Genomic DNA, 19441 nt, shown 5'->3' with positions numbered 1-19441 from the left:
TGTGAACTGTTGTCCTTTTGCCTATTTCTTAGCTCAGGATACTCTGACTTTATATTTATGTAGATTTTTCATAGGAATGTAATTAATATTGTTATTTTTTCAATGCTGATATTTTTGTTATTTTAACTATTCTGCCAGTTTTAAAAGAATCCACAGGGTTACATGGAAATTTTTACTCTGCCCCTATAATCCTCTATCCTCTCTTCAAAAGGGAAGGGAAAAAGAAGCAGATTTATGAATAAGGACACTATTATTTCAAAATGCATGTGTTTTGAAGCCATATAACGTTTAAACTCATCAGAAAATATCAAACATTGGATTATGAACTGTTAAGAATATATCATGTCCATGTTCAGCAGAAAAGCAATTACAGAAAACAGACCTTCCACTTTCTGTACCCCATAAAGAATTTTGGTCCATAGTGGAGGTTGTATTGTTATGTGGAAAACTGAGAAATGTTGTGCATGTACAGACTGTTGTATTTACTGGCGACTGTAAAACATTTATCCCCCAATAAAGGAAAAAAATGATTAAAAAATTTGTTGGTCCCTAGTGGGGGTTGTATTGTTATATGGAAAACTGGGAAATGTTATGCATGTACAAACTATTATATTAACTGTAGAATGTAAAACATGAATTTCCCAATAAAGAAATTTAAAAAAAAATTTTTTTTTGGTCCATGCTCCCAGATAGGGATGAAGAATAGGGAAGTTTCCAATGGAACGGATGGGACACAGAACTCTGGTGATGGATACTGTATAGCACTGTACCCCTGTTATCTTATAATCTTGCAAATCATTATTAAATCACCAATAAAAATGTATTTTTTTAAAAAAAGAATATTTTATAAGAGAAATTGCTACTGGAATCTGTAGTATATTTAACACCTTCCTCCCACCCCACATTGGTGCTGTTAGAATTAGCAGAATATTAAATAATAATCCAATATAGTATAAAATATATCATATAAACTTATACAGTATGCAAACTACATGAAAAATATGGTTATAGAAATGGTTCCAGATAGCTGGGCTAAAAAGACCAGTCTGGTCTGCTTCCCCAAACTAAGGCAGACATTCAGAAGGTAATTTGCAGCATCTGGCAGCTAAAAGGTAATAGGTGACAGCTGACACCCAGGTGGTAAACTGAGCCCTTCTTCAAACACAGTACATAAAGTAAAAAAGAGCACAAGGGAATAACAAGAAACGTAACCACACCTACACCCCCCACCATCCTAGGGGCCTATGACTTTTGTATTTTTTGCCTGAGTTTGATAACTAACATGGAATTGGATAAAAAATATTGTCTGAGAACATGGTGTCAGAGTTAAGAAGGGCTAGAAAGTTGGGTTAGGAAAGAGAGTAGCTTCCATTCTTGAAGAAAAATCTATGAATAAAATTAGCTGTCTACCCCACTCACCTAACCCAGGGGCCCCTGTGTATTAATAATTAGCATAGGAGTCTTTGTAGCCTCTGAGTCCCTGTTGGCCTAAGCTTGCAGATCATGGTCATAGATGGAAACATTCTAGGCTGCACTCACTTCAGGACCAGTCTTCCTCGAGTGGCAGAGTAGGCACACAGCCTTCCTTCAGAGCAGACAGACCCAACTATTACTACTTTACAGGGAGGACAAATTCCTGGAGTGACCCAGGAGAGGGTTTATGCTGATGTTCCTGATGGATGTGACCAATGATGGTGGAGAGAGGGATCTTTTTTTTTTTTTCAAGTTGCAAAATTTTTTTTTTTATTATTAAAATCCCATTTAACAATACAACCCCCACTATGTCATTCATCATCTTTCATGCACCTGTATTCTCCCCACCCACCCACCCACCCCAGAGTCTTTTACTTTGGTGTAATATTCTAATTCCATTTCAGGTTCAACTTGTGTTTTCTTTTCTAATCTTGTTTTTCAACTTCGGCCTGAGAGTGAGATCATCCCATATTCATCCTTCAGTTTCTGACTTATTTCACTCAACATGATTTTTTCAAGGTCCATCCAAGATCACCTGAAAACGGTGAAGTCACCATTTTTTACAGCTGAGTAGTATTCCATTGTATATATATATCACAACTTGCTCAGCCACTCATCTGTTGTTGGACACCTGGGTTGCTTCCAGGTTTTGGCTATTACAAATTGTGCTGCCAAGAACATATGTGTACACAGATCTTTTTGGATGGATGTGTTGGGTTCCTTAGGATATATCCCTAGGAGGGGAATTGCAGGGTCATAGGGTAGGTCCATTTCTAGCCTTCTGAGAGTTCTCCAGACTGTTCTCCACAGAGGTTGGACCAATTGACATTCCCACCAGCAGTGCAGGAGGGTGCCTTTGACCCCACACCCTCTCCAGCATTTGCTGCTGTTACCTTTTCTGATGTGTGACATTCTCACAGGAGTGAAGTGATATCTCATTGTTGTCTTGATTTGCATTTCTCTGACAATCAGAGACGTGGAGCATTTTTTCATGTGTTTCTCGGCCTTTTGGATCTCTTCTGTGGTGAATATTCTGTCCATGTCCTCCCCCCATTTTTGGATGGGGTTATTTGTTGTCTTGTTGTTGAGTCTGGCAAGCTCTTTATATGTGTTGGTTATTAAACTCTTATCTGATGTATGGCATGTAAAGATCTTCTCCCATTCTTTGAGGGGTCTCTTGATTTGGGTAGTGGCTTCTTTTGTTGTGAAGAAGCTTTTTAATTTGATGTAGTCCCATAGGTTTATACTTGCCTTAGTCTTCTTTGTAATTGGATTCGTTTCATTGAAAATGTCTTTAAAATTTATGCGGAAAAAAGTTCTGCCAATATTTTCCTCTAAGTATCTGATAGTTTCTGGTCTAACATCCAAGTCCTTGATCCACTTGGAATTTACTTTTGTATTTGGTGAAATACAGTGATTCAGTTTCATTCTTCTGCATGTTTCAACCCATTGTTTCCAACACCATTTGTTGAAGAGACTCTGATTTTCCCATTGAATAGTCTGGGCCCCTTTGTCAAAGATTAGATGTCCATACGTGTGGGGCCTCATTTCTGGGCTCTCAATTCTATTCCACTGGTCAGTGTGTCTGTTCAGTGCTCTTGAAATGGCTGATGCTGTCTTTGTGGCCTAACATATGGTCTATCCTTGAGAATGATCCATGTGGATTTGAGTAAAATGTGTATTCCAGTTTCTTGGGATGAATGACTCTGAAAATGTCCAATAGTTCTAGTTTATCTATCTCTTCATTTAGCTCCCTTATGTCTTTACTGATTTTCTTCCTGGATGATCTGTCAAGTTGAGAGAGTGGGGTGTTGAAGTCCCCTACTATGATTGTGTTACTGTTAATATATTGCCGTAGCTCTTTCAGTAGAAGTTTGATGTATTTAGATGGCTTCTCATTGGGTGCATAGATATTAATAATTGTTAAGTCCTCTTGATTGACTGATCCTCTGAGCATTAAGTAGTGTCCATTCCTATCTTTTTTAATCTTATCTATTTTAAAGTCTATCATGTCAGATATGAGAATAGCTGTTCCTGCCCTTTTTTGTGGGCCATTGGCTTCTATTATAGTTTTCCATCCTTTCACTTTAAGTCTGTGTTTGTCTTGTTGGGTTAGGTGAGTTTCCTGTAGACAACATATTGTTGGGTTGTGTTTTCTGATCCATCTTCCTACTCTGTGTCTTTTAATAGGTGAATTCAGGCCATTGACATTTATTGATATCAAAGATTGAAGATATTTTAACGCCATTCTTGAAGAGTTTTAGAGTGTTTTGATATATGTCCTATTTGTGGTGGTCTGGTTGTTTATAGGAGACTTTTCAGAACTTCTTTCAGGGCAGGCTTGGTGATGGTTGCTTCCTTCAACTGTTGCTTGTCTGAGAAGGTTTTGATGCTTCCATCTAGTCTGAATGACAGTCTAGCAGGATATAGTATTCTTGGCTGAAAGCCTTTCTCATGGAGCACTCGATAGATATCTTGCCATTCTCTTCTGGCCTGTAGTGTTTGTATGGAGAAGTCTGCTGCTAATCTTATGGGTTTTCCTTTGTAGGTGACTCTTTGTTTTTCTCTTGCAGCCTTGAGGATCCTTTCTTTATCCTTATTCCTTTCCATTCTAAGTATGACATGTCTTGGTGTCTTTAGGTCTGGGTTAATTCTGTTTGGGACCCTCTGGGCTTCTTGAATCTTTATGTCTTTGGTGTTGTCTAGACTAGAGAAATTTTCAGCTATTATGGCCTGGAGAATGCTTTCTTCCTCCCCTTCTCTTTCTTCCTCTGGTAAGCCAATAATGCGTATATTGTTTCTTTTGAAGTCATCCCATAGGACTCTGTTGTTGTTTTCAGCATCTCTTAATCTCTTTTTGAGATCTCTTACTTCTTTTTTAGTTGTCTCTAATTCATCCTCAATCTTGCTAATTCTGTCTTCAGCCTCATTGATTCTATTCTCTCTGCCCTCTACTGCTTTCTGGAGTTCATCTATTTTGTTTCCCTGTTCTGATACTGTTTTAGCTTGTTCAGCTAGTTGCCTTCTTAGCTCGGCGATTTCAGCTTTCAGCTCTCTAATAGCCATGAGATAATTAGAATTTTCTTCCATATTCTCATTTGTTGTTCCTGCATTTCTGATTACAATTTTTTCAAATTCTTTACTCACTCCTGTTATTATTTCCTTAGCTAATGTTTGGATGTTGAACTCGTTGTTTTGTGCTTCACCCTCTGGAGGACTTTTAGCTGGACTCTTGTCCTGGTTTGAGTCTCCAGTATTTTTTCTTGTTGTTTTAACCATTTTATATATTACGTTATGTGTTCCCTTTAACAGTACTTTTCAAATTATTGGTCACTGTTGCCTGGATTGACTTGTGTCTAAGTAAGTTAATTAAAGGGTTTACAGTGGTGGAAGTTAACAGTTTTTTCAATCCCTGAGTTGGAGCTCAGTGGTGTAAAAGCCTCTTTTTTTTTCTTCCCTATAGGCTATGGGAGCCTGAGGGTGTTTAAACTATCAATAGGCTTCTTAGCTAAATCACTGACTCCTGACCAAGAGATAAAGCAGGGTGTGGCAGAGATAAACCAGTGGTTATGCAAAGAGACTTTCACAGCCCCTCAGCTATGCTACCGAGGTATAGGTCTTCTCCTGAGTTTCCCGGTTAGATCTCTGTCCCCTGGTGTCCCTCCCTGTTGCTGCTCCAGATTCTGAGGGTAGTAGCAATGGAGACTCAGAGTTGCACTTGGTGAGTCTCTGGGGAGTCCTCTCCTCCCTTAAACTGTCCTCTTGTTGGTGGAGCAGACTGGAGGTGGTGTCTCCATTGATTAACTGTTGAACTGTTAGCAGTCACTTAATCTCTCCTTAGGCCCCTCTCTCCTCTCTGTCACCAGCCACGCGTGTTTGTACTTACGGGTGATTTACTGGGTTCCTGTGGTCATTCTAGTCCTGTCTTGTTTTGGTCCGGGTGGTCTCCTTTGGTAGTCCTAGTTGATCCGGGAGAGGAGAGGAGAGGAGAGGAGAGGAGAGGAGAGGAGAGGAGAGGAGAGGAGAGGAGAGGAGAGGAGAGAAAGCGATCTGCTGCTCGTAGCTCCACCTCCGGAAGTCGAATCCAGAGAGAGGGATCTTTTAGAGATCTAAACTATAATAGAAAAGATTAGTTTTTAAGTAAAATGTCTAGTCAAACTATTAAGAAAAAGGGAAAAAAATTTAAATTACTAAATAAACTTCCTAGTATGAGATAAGGAGAACATGGGCATAGCTTCATTTTCACAATAGCCAAAATTTAAAGCAATCTAAATGCTCATCAGCTACTAACTAGATAAGAAGTGCTAGGACACTTAAGCTTAATACTGGGTTGGATACAACAAAGGACTCTCAACACTAATAACTGGGAGAAAGCCAAAGCTTATCAGACAAAGAAGTGACTTCAATGCTGTGTTGTTATATGGAAAACTGGGAAATGTTATGCATGTACAAACTATTGTATTTACTGTCGAATGTAAAACATTAATTCCGCCCCTCCTGGGGGGGGGTAGAGAGTCGGTGAGTTAAGAACCCAAAAAACAAAGCGGTTTTTCAAAGGGAAATTTTTTCTTTTCACCAAGAATGTCTGTTTTAAATCTATGTGCTAACCTTGTTTCCATTAATGTGTGTTAACCCCTAAGTAACTAAAGGTTGTTTTAAGTTTTAAATAAGATTCAGTTAAGCTAAATGTTGTTTTAAAGATCCCGACTCATAGAGTTGGCACACCTTTACCAGAGTAAAATATAGGACAGTTTCGTCCTTCTGATAGCTAATATCAGCATTAATTCATTAGTTAAAAGATTTTCTGAGATATCTAGGCATGGTAAAAATGCCTCTACAGTCTCTCTCACTCTTGTGAGAATTGTAAATATTACCAGCACCCCAATACCAACTGCCACTGTTTGTTAATTTATTAATTCCATGCTTGAAATGGCTTTCTAATAACCCAGTCAGTGTAGAGCAGTGGCCTTGCCAGGAAAAAAGGGTTAAATGTGGTATTCCTGGCCTGATAAAAATTTTTCATTTGGCAGATGTGATTCAACAAACTTATTTAGAGTAAAATGGTCATCTAAAAGAAATGTTAACAGTAAAAATTTATTTTGAACATTTCAGCTATGAGGTTTATCTTAGCTTTTTAAGTTACCTATCTAAATCAAAGTGAAATATCAGTTAAGTTGTGTACCCACCCTTGTTCATAGCTGCCCTAAGGGTGTGATAGCTTTGTGATAAGCAAAGATCCTAACAAACAAAGTTTAACATTTTACTTAAAATTGTTTAAGTGATTTCAAAAAAAAAAAAAAGTTTTTAAAATACTTTCTCAACTAAACAGGCAAAACTGGCTTGGGGTAGTAAAAGATAACACAATGGTTATGTTAATTATCTAATGCCTTAGGCTTTTGCTCTGATAAATGAGGTTTAATTTAAATAAGATATGTAAAAAAAAATAATATGAAAATATTTTTCTGCCCCTTAACTCACTTAGAATAATAATTTTATTGAGTAAACTTATGTATAAGAAGATATATGCACTATAGTTATGTGGTGATGTGTCACTAAGTATTATACATACAGTTGTATATAAAATGACATACATGTAAAATATATATTTACATTTAATAAAGATTTTAAAATTATCCTTTTACCATATTTTCCAGGCTTATAAAATAATTAATACTATTCCACCTGCAGAGGAAGCTTTTCAAGTGGTAAAACAGGACTGTAGGTGTCTCTCTGTCTCTCTATCTCCCCCCTCTCAATTTCTGGATGTTTCTATCCTATAAAAAAGACAATAAAAAGAAAAAAATAATTAATACTACAAAAAAGATTGAATTTGAATATTTTAACAAAGTAAGAATTAGAATTGATGAGAAATCTAGTCATTCCATATATTAAATCTTAGGAAGTGGAATTATTCAATTTCATTATTTATATTGCCGATTCTTCAGATCCCAACTTGATTCTGTTTCACTGTACTTTAAAAAGAGAGAGAGAGAAAGAAAAGAAACAACCCCAGTAAAAAAGTAGCAAACAACTGGAAGAGGCTAATGGTATCAAGTAAAGTCAGGACTTTTAGAGATCAGTTCTAATCACTGCAATAACAGAGAGTAAGCAACTTTAAATATGGGGAGACCTGGGGCTGAGTGTTGGCACACCTGACTGAGTGCACACATTACAGTGTGCAAGGACTGAGTTCAAGCCCCTGGACTTCACCTGCAGGGGCAAAGCTTCATGAGTCATGAAAAAATGACAGCAGATGTCTCTCTATCTCCTTCTCCCCTCTCAATTTCTGTTTCTATCCAATAATAAATAAATAAAATACTAAAAAATAAATAAAATAAATCTTTCTTAAAATTTTTAATATTTATTTATTCCCTTTTGTTGCTCTTGTTTTATTGTTGTTGTTATTGATGCCATTGTTGTTGGATAGGACAGAGAGAAATGGAGAGAGGAGGGGTAAGACAGAGTGGGAGAGAAAGATAGACACTCGCAGACCCGCAACTCCCCTGCAGGTGAGGAGCCGTGGTCTTGAACTGGAATCCTTATGCCGGTCCTTGCGCGCTTTGTGCCACATGCGCTTAACCCGCTGCGCTACCACCCGACTCCCTAAAATAAATCTTTTAAAAAATATATGGAAAGAACTTCTGGTAGTGATGTTGTACTTAAAACGACACAACATTTATAAAATAAAATTTTAAATCAAGGAGTTTTTCATATACAAATAACATAGTATCATAAACTGGATAGTTTCTTAAAATAATTTATTTGTTTATTAATGAGAGAGAGAGAAAGAACCAGACATTACTCTGGTACATGTGCTGCCACGGATTAAACTCAGGACATCATGCTTGAGAGTCCAATACTTTATCCACTGTGCCACCTCCCAGACCACCTGAATAGATTTAATAAAAGATAGAAATCAGGGAGTCGAGCTGTAGCGCAGCAGGTTAAGCGCAAGTGGTGCAAAGCACAAGGACCAGCATAAGGGAGTCACTTCACAGGCAGTGCTCAAGGACCAGGGATTCAAGCCCCCAGCCCCCAGTCCCCACCTGCAGGGGGAAAGCTTTGCAAGTGATGAATTAGTGCTATAGGTATCTCTCTGTCTCTCTATCACCCCCTTCCCTCTCGATTTCTGCCTGTCTCTAACTAATAAATAAATAAATAAATATAATAAAAACATTTTTAAAGAATTTTGGTCCATATGCTCAGTGGGGGAGAAATGGTAGGGGGAAGATTACCAGAGGTCTCTGAACTCCAACTCCACCTGGACCAGGAGAGAGCAGAGGAAAAGAGAAAGGGCCTTCAAAAGTAGTAACAGGTGTAGGTGTGACTTAGAAAGGAAGAGATGGCAGCACCATAGGGGGAAAAAAATTGGGATATCTCCCTTTGTCATCTTTCACATTTGTTTTCCCATGCTCATTCTCTGACTTTAGCCTAGTAAGAACTCTCTTCCAAATTCAAGTTAAAACGATTGACTTTTTGCTTGAGATAATGTTTGAAGTTTGCAGAAGGATAATTTACTTAGATTCAGCTCATGAGAAAATCTAGACCTTGGGAGTTGGGTGGTAGTGCAGTCGGTTAAGAGCAGGTGGTGCCAAGCACAAAGACTGGTGTAAGGATCCTGGTTGGAGCCCCAGCTCTCCACCTGCAAGGGGTTTGCTTCACAAGCAGTGAAGCAGGTCTGCAGGTGTCTGTCTTTCTCTCCCCCTCTCTATCTTCTCCTCCTCTCTTTATTTCTCTCTGTCCTATCCAACAACAACGATATCAATAACAATAATAATAACTACAACAACAGTAAGAAAACAACAAGGGTAATAAAAGGGACTAAATAAATAAATATTTTTAAAAATCTTTTAAAAAAAAAAAAGAAATCCTAGACCTCTGGTCTCATTAAAATCATCTTTTGTTAGTTCAAAAAGACTATACTAACCAAAGCATTCCAAGTTGCATCTTTACATAAATGGAAATATCCACAAATATGTCAGAAGTGTTCTTTGTGGAGGGATATAGTCATATAATTGCTAAAATCAAAACTATATGCCATGATACACATGTGCGTGTGTACTATAATATCCTATGGGACAGTCTGGACTTGTCATACTTGTTCAAATCTACAATGCCCAAAATAGCTTAACTTCATCCAAAAGGGAATTCTTGAGCACTAATAGGGAGTGTTAGCTCTTTAGTCCTTGCTCTTCTGACAAAAATACACAGTGGTACATTCAGTAGCATTTATATACAAACTTATAGATATCACTTTTGAACTTAGGAAATGAAGCATCAAAAGTTAATGTGCACGGAACTGCTACCTATGTTATTGTCATTCCCCTGCTACTATATATTTTTTCACTTTAAAATGTCTAATATTTTGAAAAGATTGTTCTAACTTTGCAGAAGTTACAGGTAAGGAAATTATATATATAAGACTCATTATACTTTATATAAAATAAACTATAAAATTTAAGATAATTTTTACATTAGCTATATCTGATGCAGAATTATTCATATGAAAAATGGGAAACTAATTGATAATCTCATATATCTTTTGTGACTAAAACAGGATAAATAAAATAATGCAAGAGAGAATTATTTCTTTTGGATGATTTACTGTCTTATTAGAATTACTACAACAGTGTTATAAGAAATATATTCATGAACTAAAATGTTGCACAACTTATAAACTGGGTTCAAAAATTCAGATAAAAATGTTACTATGTGAGGAACAAGACCTTTTTTATTTCCATTTTTTAAAAATTTTATTAATTACTTAATATTGATTTACAAACTTATAAGGTAACAGTGGTGTGTTTCTGCACCAGTGCCACTACCAGAGTTTTCTATCTCCATTTTCTCCATTGGAAGTTCTCCCAAGGTTGCAGATATGGGTTGACTATTTTATAGAACTATCTGCTTTTTTTTCCCCCTACGGTGCTGCCATCTCTTCCTTTCTAAGTCACACCTACACCTGTTACTACTTTTGAAGGCCCTTTCTCTTTTCCTCTGCTCTCTCCTGGTCCAGGTGGAGTTGGAGTTCAGAGACCTTTGGTAATCTTCCCCCTACCATTTCTCCCCCACTGAGCATATGGACCAAAATTCTTTAAAAATTTTTTTATTATATTTATTTATTTATTTATTAGTTAGAGACAGGCAGAAATCGAGAGGGAAGGGGGTGATAGAGAGACAGAAAGATACCTGCAGCACTGCTTCATCACCTGCAAAGCTTTCCCCCTGCAGGTGGGGACTAGGGGCTGGGGGATTGAGCCCAGGTCCTTGAGCATTGTAACATATGGTGGGAATTGTGTGGAGTTGTACCCCTCTTATCCTATGGTTTTTGTCAGTTTCTACTAGGTGAGCTATCACTGCCCCCATCCTAACTTTCTTACTAAATAGTCTCACTTTGCAATTTATCCTATTAAACTCCTATTTTTTCCTTCTTGAATAACTTAAATTCACTACACTAAGCTTTCAAATTATATTCTTTATTGGTCATTCTACTCAATAACCTAGTCTGGTCTTTTGTTTTCTGATATGTACCCAATAGAGCTACATATTCTGGTCTCTCATTTCCTCCTTGTGTGTAAGCCAGAGCTCTTAGCTACAAAGGCAATAATAAGTAAAATGCTCTAGCACAGAAATGCAAAGAAAATTTTAAGATTTAAATAAACATAAAAGTGGCAAGTAAAGGGTGGGGGAGATAACATAATGGTTATGCAAACAGACTCTCATGCCTGAGGCTCCAAAGTCCCAGGTTCAATCTCCCACACCACCATAAGCCAGAGCTGAGCAGTGCACTGGTGTTTCTCTCTGTCTCTCTCTGTCTGCATCTCTCTCAAAAATAATATATATATGTACATATAAGTGGCAAGTAAGAAAGTTAATAAAGGAGGTAATCAACAATCAAAATTATGTCCCAATATTAATTCAGTGAGGGCTGTTGTCATGGCTGCTGAGTTCCACATATCAGCCCACAGTGGCAATACCACTGCTGTAGGCATAGGATATTTTGCTAGAGACAGCATACTACTGCTGCCTTTGCAACTAGTATTTGCCTTTACATACTCATGCTTTTATCTCCCTCTATTCATACTAAATGTCAGCTGGGTAGATTTAATTTGCCAACTCCAGGCAACTCACTTTGCTGCAAGTGAAGGCGGAAGGAGGGTGATCCAAAAATCAGTATGAGTTCTTGACTGCCAGCATCTGCAAGACACCAAAACTATGTAGCAAAGCAGGTGGTCATACGGCAGAAGGCTGTGTAGACACTTTACAACCTCTTTAATACAACTGTCACAAGTGTCTTTTCATGTTCCTTTTCTCTTGTGCACAATCTAATGTGTTGGACATCATAAGTATGCTTAGAGTTACCTCAATAACCCAAAGGAATTTATTCCCATCAACTTTTATTAGATCAATACTACTAGTAATATGTTTTAAAATGTTTACTTACTTACTTACTTGTTTATTTATGGAAGGAAGATCCAGAGAGAAAGATACAAATCACTGATCACTTCTGGCTGATAGTAGTGCTGGGAATTGAACCTAGAAGCTCAAAGCCTCAGGTCATGAAAATTTTTTGCATAACCATTATTCTGTTTACCAACCCTATTAGTTCTCTCTTGCCTTAATGTTAAGAAGATGTTCTTTCCACAATCTGGTTCATGCATTTGACATCTTGATCTCAATTGTGGTAAAGTAAAATGACTATCCCTTCTACATCTTTACTCTCAAGCTTATATGGCCCATGGCCTAGAATTTCATCTCCATTTGAAAATCTGGAGAACATTGTTTCTCAAATGTGTATATTCTTAGAAATCATCCTCACTCAGTTAATTTTTATAATTATACTTCAGAAACAATATTTTGTATAAAATTTCCTCAATAAAATTTTGTTGTAAAATAAAGTTTGGTTAGGGGGCCAGGCAGTAGGTAGTACAGCAGGCTAAGCACACATGGCATGAAGTACAAGGACAGGCATAAGGATCCTGGTTCAAGCCCATGCACCCCCCACACCCAGCTCCCAACCTACAGAGGGGTTGATTCACAAGTAGTGAAGCAGGTCTACAGGTGTCTATCTTTTTCTCCCCATCTCTGTATTCCCCTGTTCTCTCGATTTCTCTCAGTCCTACCCAACAACAACAACAATGGCAACAAAATGGCAAAAATGGCCCCCAGGGGCAGTGGATTCATAGTGCCTGCACCAAGCCCCAGTAATAACCTTGGAGCCAAAAATGTGTGTGTGTGTGTGTGTGTGTGTGTGTGTGTGTGTGTGTGTGTGTGTGTGTGTTGGAAAACACCAAATAACAGTTGCAACTTCCTGAGAAATATTCCCCTCCAGAGTTTGCTTCAAAGATAAATTGCACTACAAAGAAAAAAAAATTAGTACAGCTCTTTGAAGTTTTTGTACATGATTATCATTTAAGGAAAACATTAAAAAACCTCTGCATGCACTTAAGCATCTCTTCCTTTGATTCATAACCATATCTTGTTGTCAGAATTTCCTACCATGTTCAATTATGTCCCCATAATGTAGCATGTTTAGAATGTCTTTTATTTAAAAAGCTATGAATACACATATTTCAACTGACAATATTGTTTTTAAAATGGGTTTTTTCTTCCCCTTTTCCAATTTTTATCTTCCTTCCTCAGTTCATTTCTTCTTCCATCCTTTCCTTTCTCTCATTCTTTTATTCTTCATGTTGAGTGAAGTAAAGAGAGGAAGACCAGAATACTACTCTGGTCTTGTGGTGTCACAGATTGAACAGGGAGGCTGACGCATGTAAGTGCTGTGTTTTGCCTGCTAAATACACTCACCAGAAGCCTGCAAATATTCCTACTTTAAATCTCCAAAATTATTTTCACTATTAAAGTAGTACTTGAAGTAAAGTGTTTTCTCATGGAAATATGATATATTCTATTTCCATTCCCCATTTGATCAGTTTAGAAATCTACAATGACTTATTTTAGATATATTTTCCATTTTATTTTAGGCAATATCCAGTGAGAAATGGAGAAGGGAAATGAAACTTTGCTGACAGACTTTGTTCTCACAGGACTCTCATATCAACAGGAGTGGCAAATCCCACTGTTCCTCGTGTTCTTGGTGATCTATCTCATCACCATTGTGGGAAACCTCAGTCTTATTGTTCTCATCTGGAATGACTCTCAACTTCACATCCCCATGTACTTATTCCTTGGGAGTTTAGCCTTTGTGGATGCTTCCATATCATCTGCAGTTATTCCCAAGATGCTGATCAACTTTTTCACCAAAAGTAAGATGGTATCTTTTTCTGAATGTATGATTCAATTTTTTTCCTTTGCATTCAGTGCAACTACAGAATGTTTCCTCCTGGCAAGCATGGCATATGACCGTTATGTGGCCATTTGCAACCCTTTACTTTACCCAGTAATTATGACCAACAGACTGTGCGTCAGGCTGTCGGTCTCATCATTTGTAGGTGGGATCATACATTCTGCAATTCATGTAATATTTTCATACAGATTAACATTCTGTACTGAGAATATAATACATCACTTTTACTGTGACATCATACCATTGTTTAAGATTTCCTGCACTGATCCTTCAATTAATATTCTGATAGTCTTTATTTTTTCTGGCTCAATTCAAGTATTCACCATTACAATTGTCCTTGTCTCATATTCACTTATTCTTTTTACAATCTTAAGAAAGAAGTCTGCAGAAGGCATAAAGAAAGCCTTCTCCACCTGTGGAGCTCATCTCTTATCTGTGTCTCTGTACTATGGTCCCCTTCTCTTCATGTATGTGCGTCCTGGATCTGAACAATCAGAAGACCAAGATATGACAGCCTCTGTATTTTACACTATTATAATTCCACTGCTAAATCCAATTATCTACAGCCTGAGAAATAAGAAAGTAATAGACTCACTAACAAAAATGCTAAAGAGAAGTGTGTAGATCTCATACTGTGACTGTTCTCATTTCACTGAAAACCTTGACAAACTGTACAGATTAGATGTTGCTATCTGCTAGTTAGTGTGTTCAAATCTTTTGTGCAATTATCATTATTTGATTATTTTAATAATCTAAGGTCCAGGGGTTAAATATATTTCTTGAAATATCTACATAGGTATTCATAAATATACATGAGATGTTAATCAAGTGTTCATGTTCTGTCTGGAGAACTCTCAAAAGGCTAGAAATGGACCTACCCTATGATCCTGCAATTCCTCTCCTGGGGGTATATCCTAAGGACCCCAACATATCCATCCAAAAAGATCTGTGTACACATATGTTCTTGGCAGCACAATTTGTAATAACCAAAACCTGGAAGCAACCCAGGTGTCCAACAACAGATGAGTGGCTGAGCAAGTTGTGGTATATATACACAATGGAATACTACTCAGCTGTAAAAAATGGTGACTTCACCATTTTCAGCCGATCTTGGATGGACCTTGAACAAATCATGTTAAGTGAAATAAGTCAGAAACAGAAGGATGAATATGGGATGATCTCACTCTCAGGCCGAAGTTGAAAAACAAGATCAGAAAAGAAAACACAAGTAGAACCTGAAATGAAATTGGCTTATAGCACCAAAGTAAGACTCTGGGGTGGGTGGGTGGGTGGGGAGAATACAGGTGCAAGAAGGATTCAGAGGACCTAGTGGGGGTTGTATTGTTATATGGGAAACTGGGGAATGTTATACACGTACAAACCATTGTACTTACTGTTGAATGTAAAACATTAATTCCCCAATAAAAAATATAGAAAAAAAAGTGTTCATGTTCTATCACGTGAAAGGGGGGAAAGGCATTAGAAACTAATAAATACTAATAAAAGCAATAAACCATCTAAAGTCTGGTTTGTTACCTGCTAGGGAAAAAAGTTGTTTAGTGTGTGTTTTAATAATGGATGAGGTAGTCGGGTGGTAGCACAGTGGGTTAAGTGCACATGGCACAAAACACAAGGACTGGCGCAAGGATCCCGGTTTGAGCCCCGGCTCCCCACCTGCAGGGGTGTCGCTTCACAAGTGGTGAAGCAGGTCTGCAGGTGTCTATCTTTCGCTCCCCTCTGTCTTTCCCTCCTCTCTCCATTTCTCTCTGTCCTATCCAACGATGACAACATCAATAACTACAACAATATAACAACAAGGGCAACAAAAATAAATAAATATATTTTTTAAAAAGAATGGATGAATAGGGGCTCAAGCACCAGTCTCCACTTGCAAGAGGGAATCTTTAGGAGTGGTGAAGCAGTACTCTGTGTCTCTCTCCCTCTCTATCTTCCCTTCCCTTCAAAATTCCCTTCTGTCCTATCAAATAAAATAAATAAATACTTATTTAAAAGCATGTATGAAAACCAGGGCTGTGCAGTGGTGCACCCAGTTGAGTGCACATATTACCATGCACAAGAATCTGGGTGGAAGCCCCTTATCCTCACATGAAAAAATGGAAACTTTATAAGCAGTGAAGCAGAGCTGCAGGTGTCACTCTTGCTCTCTATCTCCCCCCCTCTGAATTTGTCTCTGTCCTATAAAAACAAACAAATAGATAAATAAGGGTGTAAATGGCCGTTATGGGCAGTGGATTCCTTGGCTTCATTCTAGCAACACAGAGCCCCAGTAAAAGCCCTATTGGCAATTTAAAAGAAAAAAAAATTAGAAGAAAATATGAGGACACCTCTTGTGTATCCTCTTTGTTCCTTTAAATTATGTTTTTAAATTTTTAGTTGGCATCAGAACCACCTTAGAACTTTTAAAAACAGATTGTGTCAGGTGGGGTGGGGATAGATAGCATAATGATTATGCTTGAGTCTCTGAAGTCCCAGATTCAATCCCCCATATCACCATAAGCCAGAACTGATCAGTGCGCTGATAAGAAATAATAATAATAAAATAAAAACAGATTGTGGCTGACAAGATAACTCATCTTACTTTAGCATTCATACAACTCAACTTTGAGTCAGACATACCCTCGGCACTGAGGGAAGAGCTATGATGTCTTTCCCACTCTCCTTTTCATATTTGTAACTCTGTTTCTTTTTTTACTGGATAGAGACAGAGAGAAATTGAGAAGGAGGAGGAGATAGACACCTGCTTCACCACTTGTGAAGCTCCCTCATGCAGGTGAAAACCAGGGACTTGAACCTGGATCCTTGAGCACTTTAAAGTGAGCACTTAACCAGGTGCACCACCACCAGGCCCCTGTAATTCTGTTTCTAACTGAAGAAGTCAGCCAAGAGCAGTTAAGTGCCAGTGAAGAAAAACGAAACAAAACAAAACAAAACAAACCCTCAAATGACCTCAGCTAAATCAACGTTACCAGGGCTGCCATGCCATGTTATGCTGCTACTGACTTGTTATTACAGATTGTTGCCAGAAACATCAAGTTAGGTTATACAGGCTCCTGTGCTAAATATTAATACATATGGGCCCTGGGTCAGGTGGGTGGAGTAGACAGTTAATTTTATTCATAGATTTTTCTTCAAGAATGGAAGCTACTCTCTTCCCTAATCCAACTTTCTAGCACCTTTCTCAACTCTGACACCATCTTCTCAAACAATACTTTTGTCCACCTCCATGTTAGCTATCAGACTCAAGCAAAAACTACAAAAGTCATAGACTCCTAGGAACATACCTAAAACATATTTCCTCACTTCTTTCCACCCTAAAATCTCTATTCTTATCTGCTCTATTCCTACTTTTTTGTTCCTGTTTATTAATCATTTTGTCTTGCTTTATATCTTGCCACCTTTTAGCCACCAAGTTGCAGATGCTATCATGATTCCATCCTGACTTCCCTGGGCAGATGACCTCATCAGTGTGCCCTGGAATCCCACCTCCTCAAAGCCCTGCCACTCTAGGGAAAGATAGAAACAGGCTGGGGGTATGGATTGACCTGCCAATCCCCATGTCCAGTGGAGAAGTAATTACAGAAGCTAGAACTCCCACCTTCTGCACCCCAAAAAGAATTTTGGTCCATATTCCTAGAGGGGTAAAGAATAGGGAAGTTCTGGTGATTATGCTTAGTGGAATAAGTAAAGATAAAAAATACAATACTGAATGGTTTCTTTCTTTCTTTTTTTTTTTCTGGTCCACTAATGAGGTGTTTTGATTGAAAAACAGAAATGTGTATGCTATGGGTAAACAGTGAGCTCCCTATAGGCTAGTTTTGACCAGTTCCCCAGAGTGCATCAGGCCAAGGACCCCAATGGGGCAGACAGTCTTGTAATAAGAGGCAGTCAAGTGAGAAGGCCTTTCATGCAAAGCGTAAATGTTGTGATATGAGTCTGAGGAAGTCACAGAATTATGGCGCTTGTTAGATAATTGGTACACTCTGGTTTTCTTCAGCCATGGCCTCTTCTTCATTGGTTTCTTCTTCTGAAGACAAGAGTTCTCTTTTCCGCAATTAATCTTTTAATTCCTACCACCCACTGACTGACCTCAATCACATGATCAACCATGAGTGAGCGGTGGATGTCATCTGCTGCATCCCACTGGTGCCTTGAAAGCTCTTGCACCAACAGAGCCATCCTCTTTCCAGGCACTGATCGTTTCCCTGCAGCCCACTGTTCCTGTAGCAGGCACAGGAGTCAGCTGATGTCATCACATACCTGCTTCTTTGTGTGACCACGGACGGCAGTCCTCCAAGGCCTGTTCCAAAGGTGTTAGCACATCTTCCAGCAGTCTCAGACTCAATGACTGGGAAATCTGTGGACTCCACACTGGAAGCAGGAAAACTCCCCATAGGTGGGGGCCTGAAAGCCATACTTGAAAGAGGTGGAGGTCCCACTTGGGAGAGCCCAGGAGAGGTTTCTGAAGGTGCTCTGGGGGATCCATCCTGCGGGGCGCGACCAGCTTGGTGAGCAGCAGTACACTGGAATCCGCCAGCCTGCATCTGCAGCCCTTAAGAGAACTGCGGTGGGTCAGGCCAGCAGCGCTCCTTGTTGCCGGGCTTCATATACAGCTCCGCCATCTCCCCCAATGGTTTCGTTTCATATGTGGAATCTAGGGAACAGAAATACATGACCTTGCAAAGAAATAAACAAAACTGAAAAAGCATGAGCTGAGGCTCAGTACCTGCACTACGAATCCATTGCTTTGCTCCTAGGGGCCATTTATTCCATTTTATTAGATAGGACAGAGAAATTGAGAGAGGAGGAGGGAGAAAAAGACACCTGCAGAACTGCTTCACCACTTATGAAGTGACACCCTCCCCCTCACACAGGTAGGGAGCGGGGAGCTCCAACTGGGATCCTTGCAGGGTCCTTGTGCTTCTTACCATGTGCGCTTACGCGGGTGCAGTACCGCCAGGTCCCCGAGTTCCTCTTTCTTCACAGTCTCACCAACACTGGTCATTTCCTGTTTTCTTTTCTTTTCTTTCCTTTTTCTTTTTCTTTTTTTCTCCTCCAGGGTTATTGCTGGGCTCGGTGCCTGCACCATGAATCCACCGCTCCTGGAAGCCATTTTTTCCCCCTTTTTGTTGCCCTAGTTGTTGCAGCCTCGTTGCCGTTATTATTGCCATTGTTGACGTTGCTTTGTTGTTGGATAGGACAGAGAGAAATGGAGAGAGGAGGGGAAGACAGAGAGAGGGGGAGAGAAAGATAGACACCTGCAGACCTGCTTCACCGCCCGTGAAGCGACTCCCCTACAGGTGGGGAGCCCGGGGCTCGAACCGGGATCCTTATGCCGGTCCCTGCCCTTTGCGCCACGTGCACTTAACCCACTGCGCCACCGCCCGACCCCCTCTTTTCTTTTTTTTCTCTTAACAGAGCAGTAGTCAGCTCTGGCTTATAGTGGTACAGGGGACTGAACCTGGGACTTCGGAGCCTTAGGCATGAGAGTCTGTTTGCATAGCGATTATGCTATCTACCCCTACACCATTCTCACAAGTGTGAGATGGTCCAAGTCTCTGATTGTTAGAGAAATGCAAATCAAGACAACAATGAGATACCACTACACTCCTTTGAGAATGTCATACATCAGAAAAGGTAACA

At 39.1% G+C, this 19441-nt stretch overlaps 2 protein-coding genes and 1 pseudogene across 2 annotated transcripts in view; 1 reads left to right on the top strand and 2 right to left on the bottom strand.

Moving 5' to 3' along the window:
- Positions 1-19441, bottom strand: part of RIOX2 (ribosomal oxygenase 2) — a 365565-nt gene that overhangs the window by 219646 nt on the left and 126478 nt on the right. The window lies entirely within an intron of this gene.
- On the top strand, positions 13475-14404 carry LOC103119502 (olfactory receptor 5H2). The gene has a single exon (XM_007529808.1). The coding sequence runs from the start codon at positions 13475-13477 to the stop codon at positions 14402-14404; it is 930 nt and encodes a 309-aa protein (XP_007529870.1).
- On the bottom strand, positions 17764-18420 carry LOC103119519 (steroid receptor RNA activator 1-like; annotated as a pseudogene).

This window comes from Erinaceus europaeus, chromosome 14 (assembly GCF_950295315.1).
Source record: "Erinaceus europaeus chromosome 14, mEriEur2.1, whole genome shotgun sequence".
NCBI classification, from domain to species: Eukaryota; Metazoa; Chordata; class Mammalia; order Eulipotyphla; family Erinaceidae; genus Erinaceus; species Erinaceus europaeus.
This window is presented reverse-complemented; position numbering and strand designations above follow the sequence as displayed.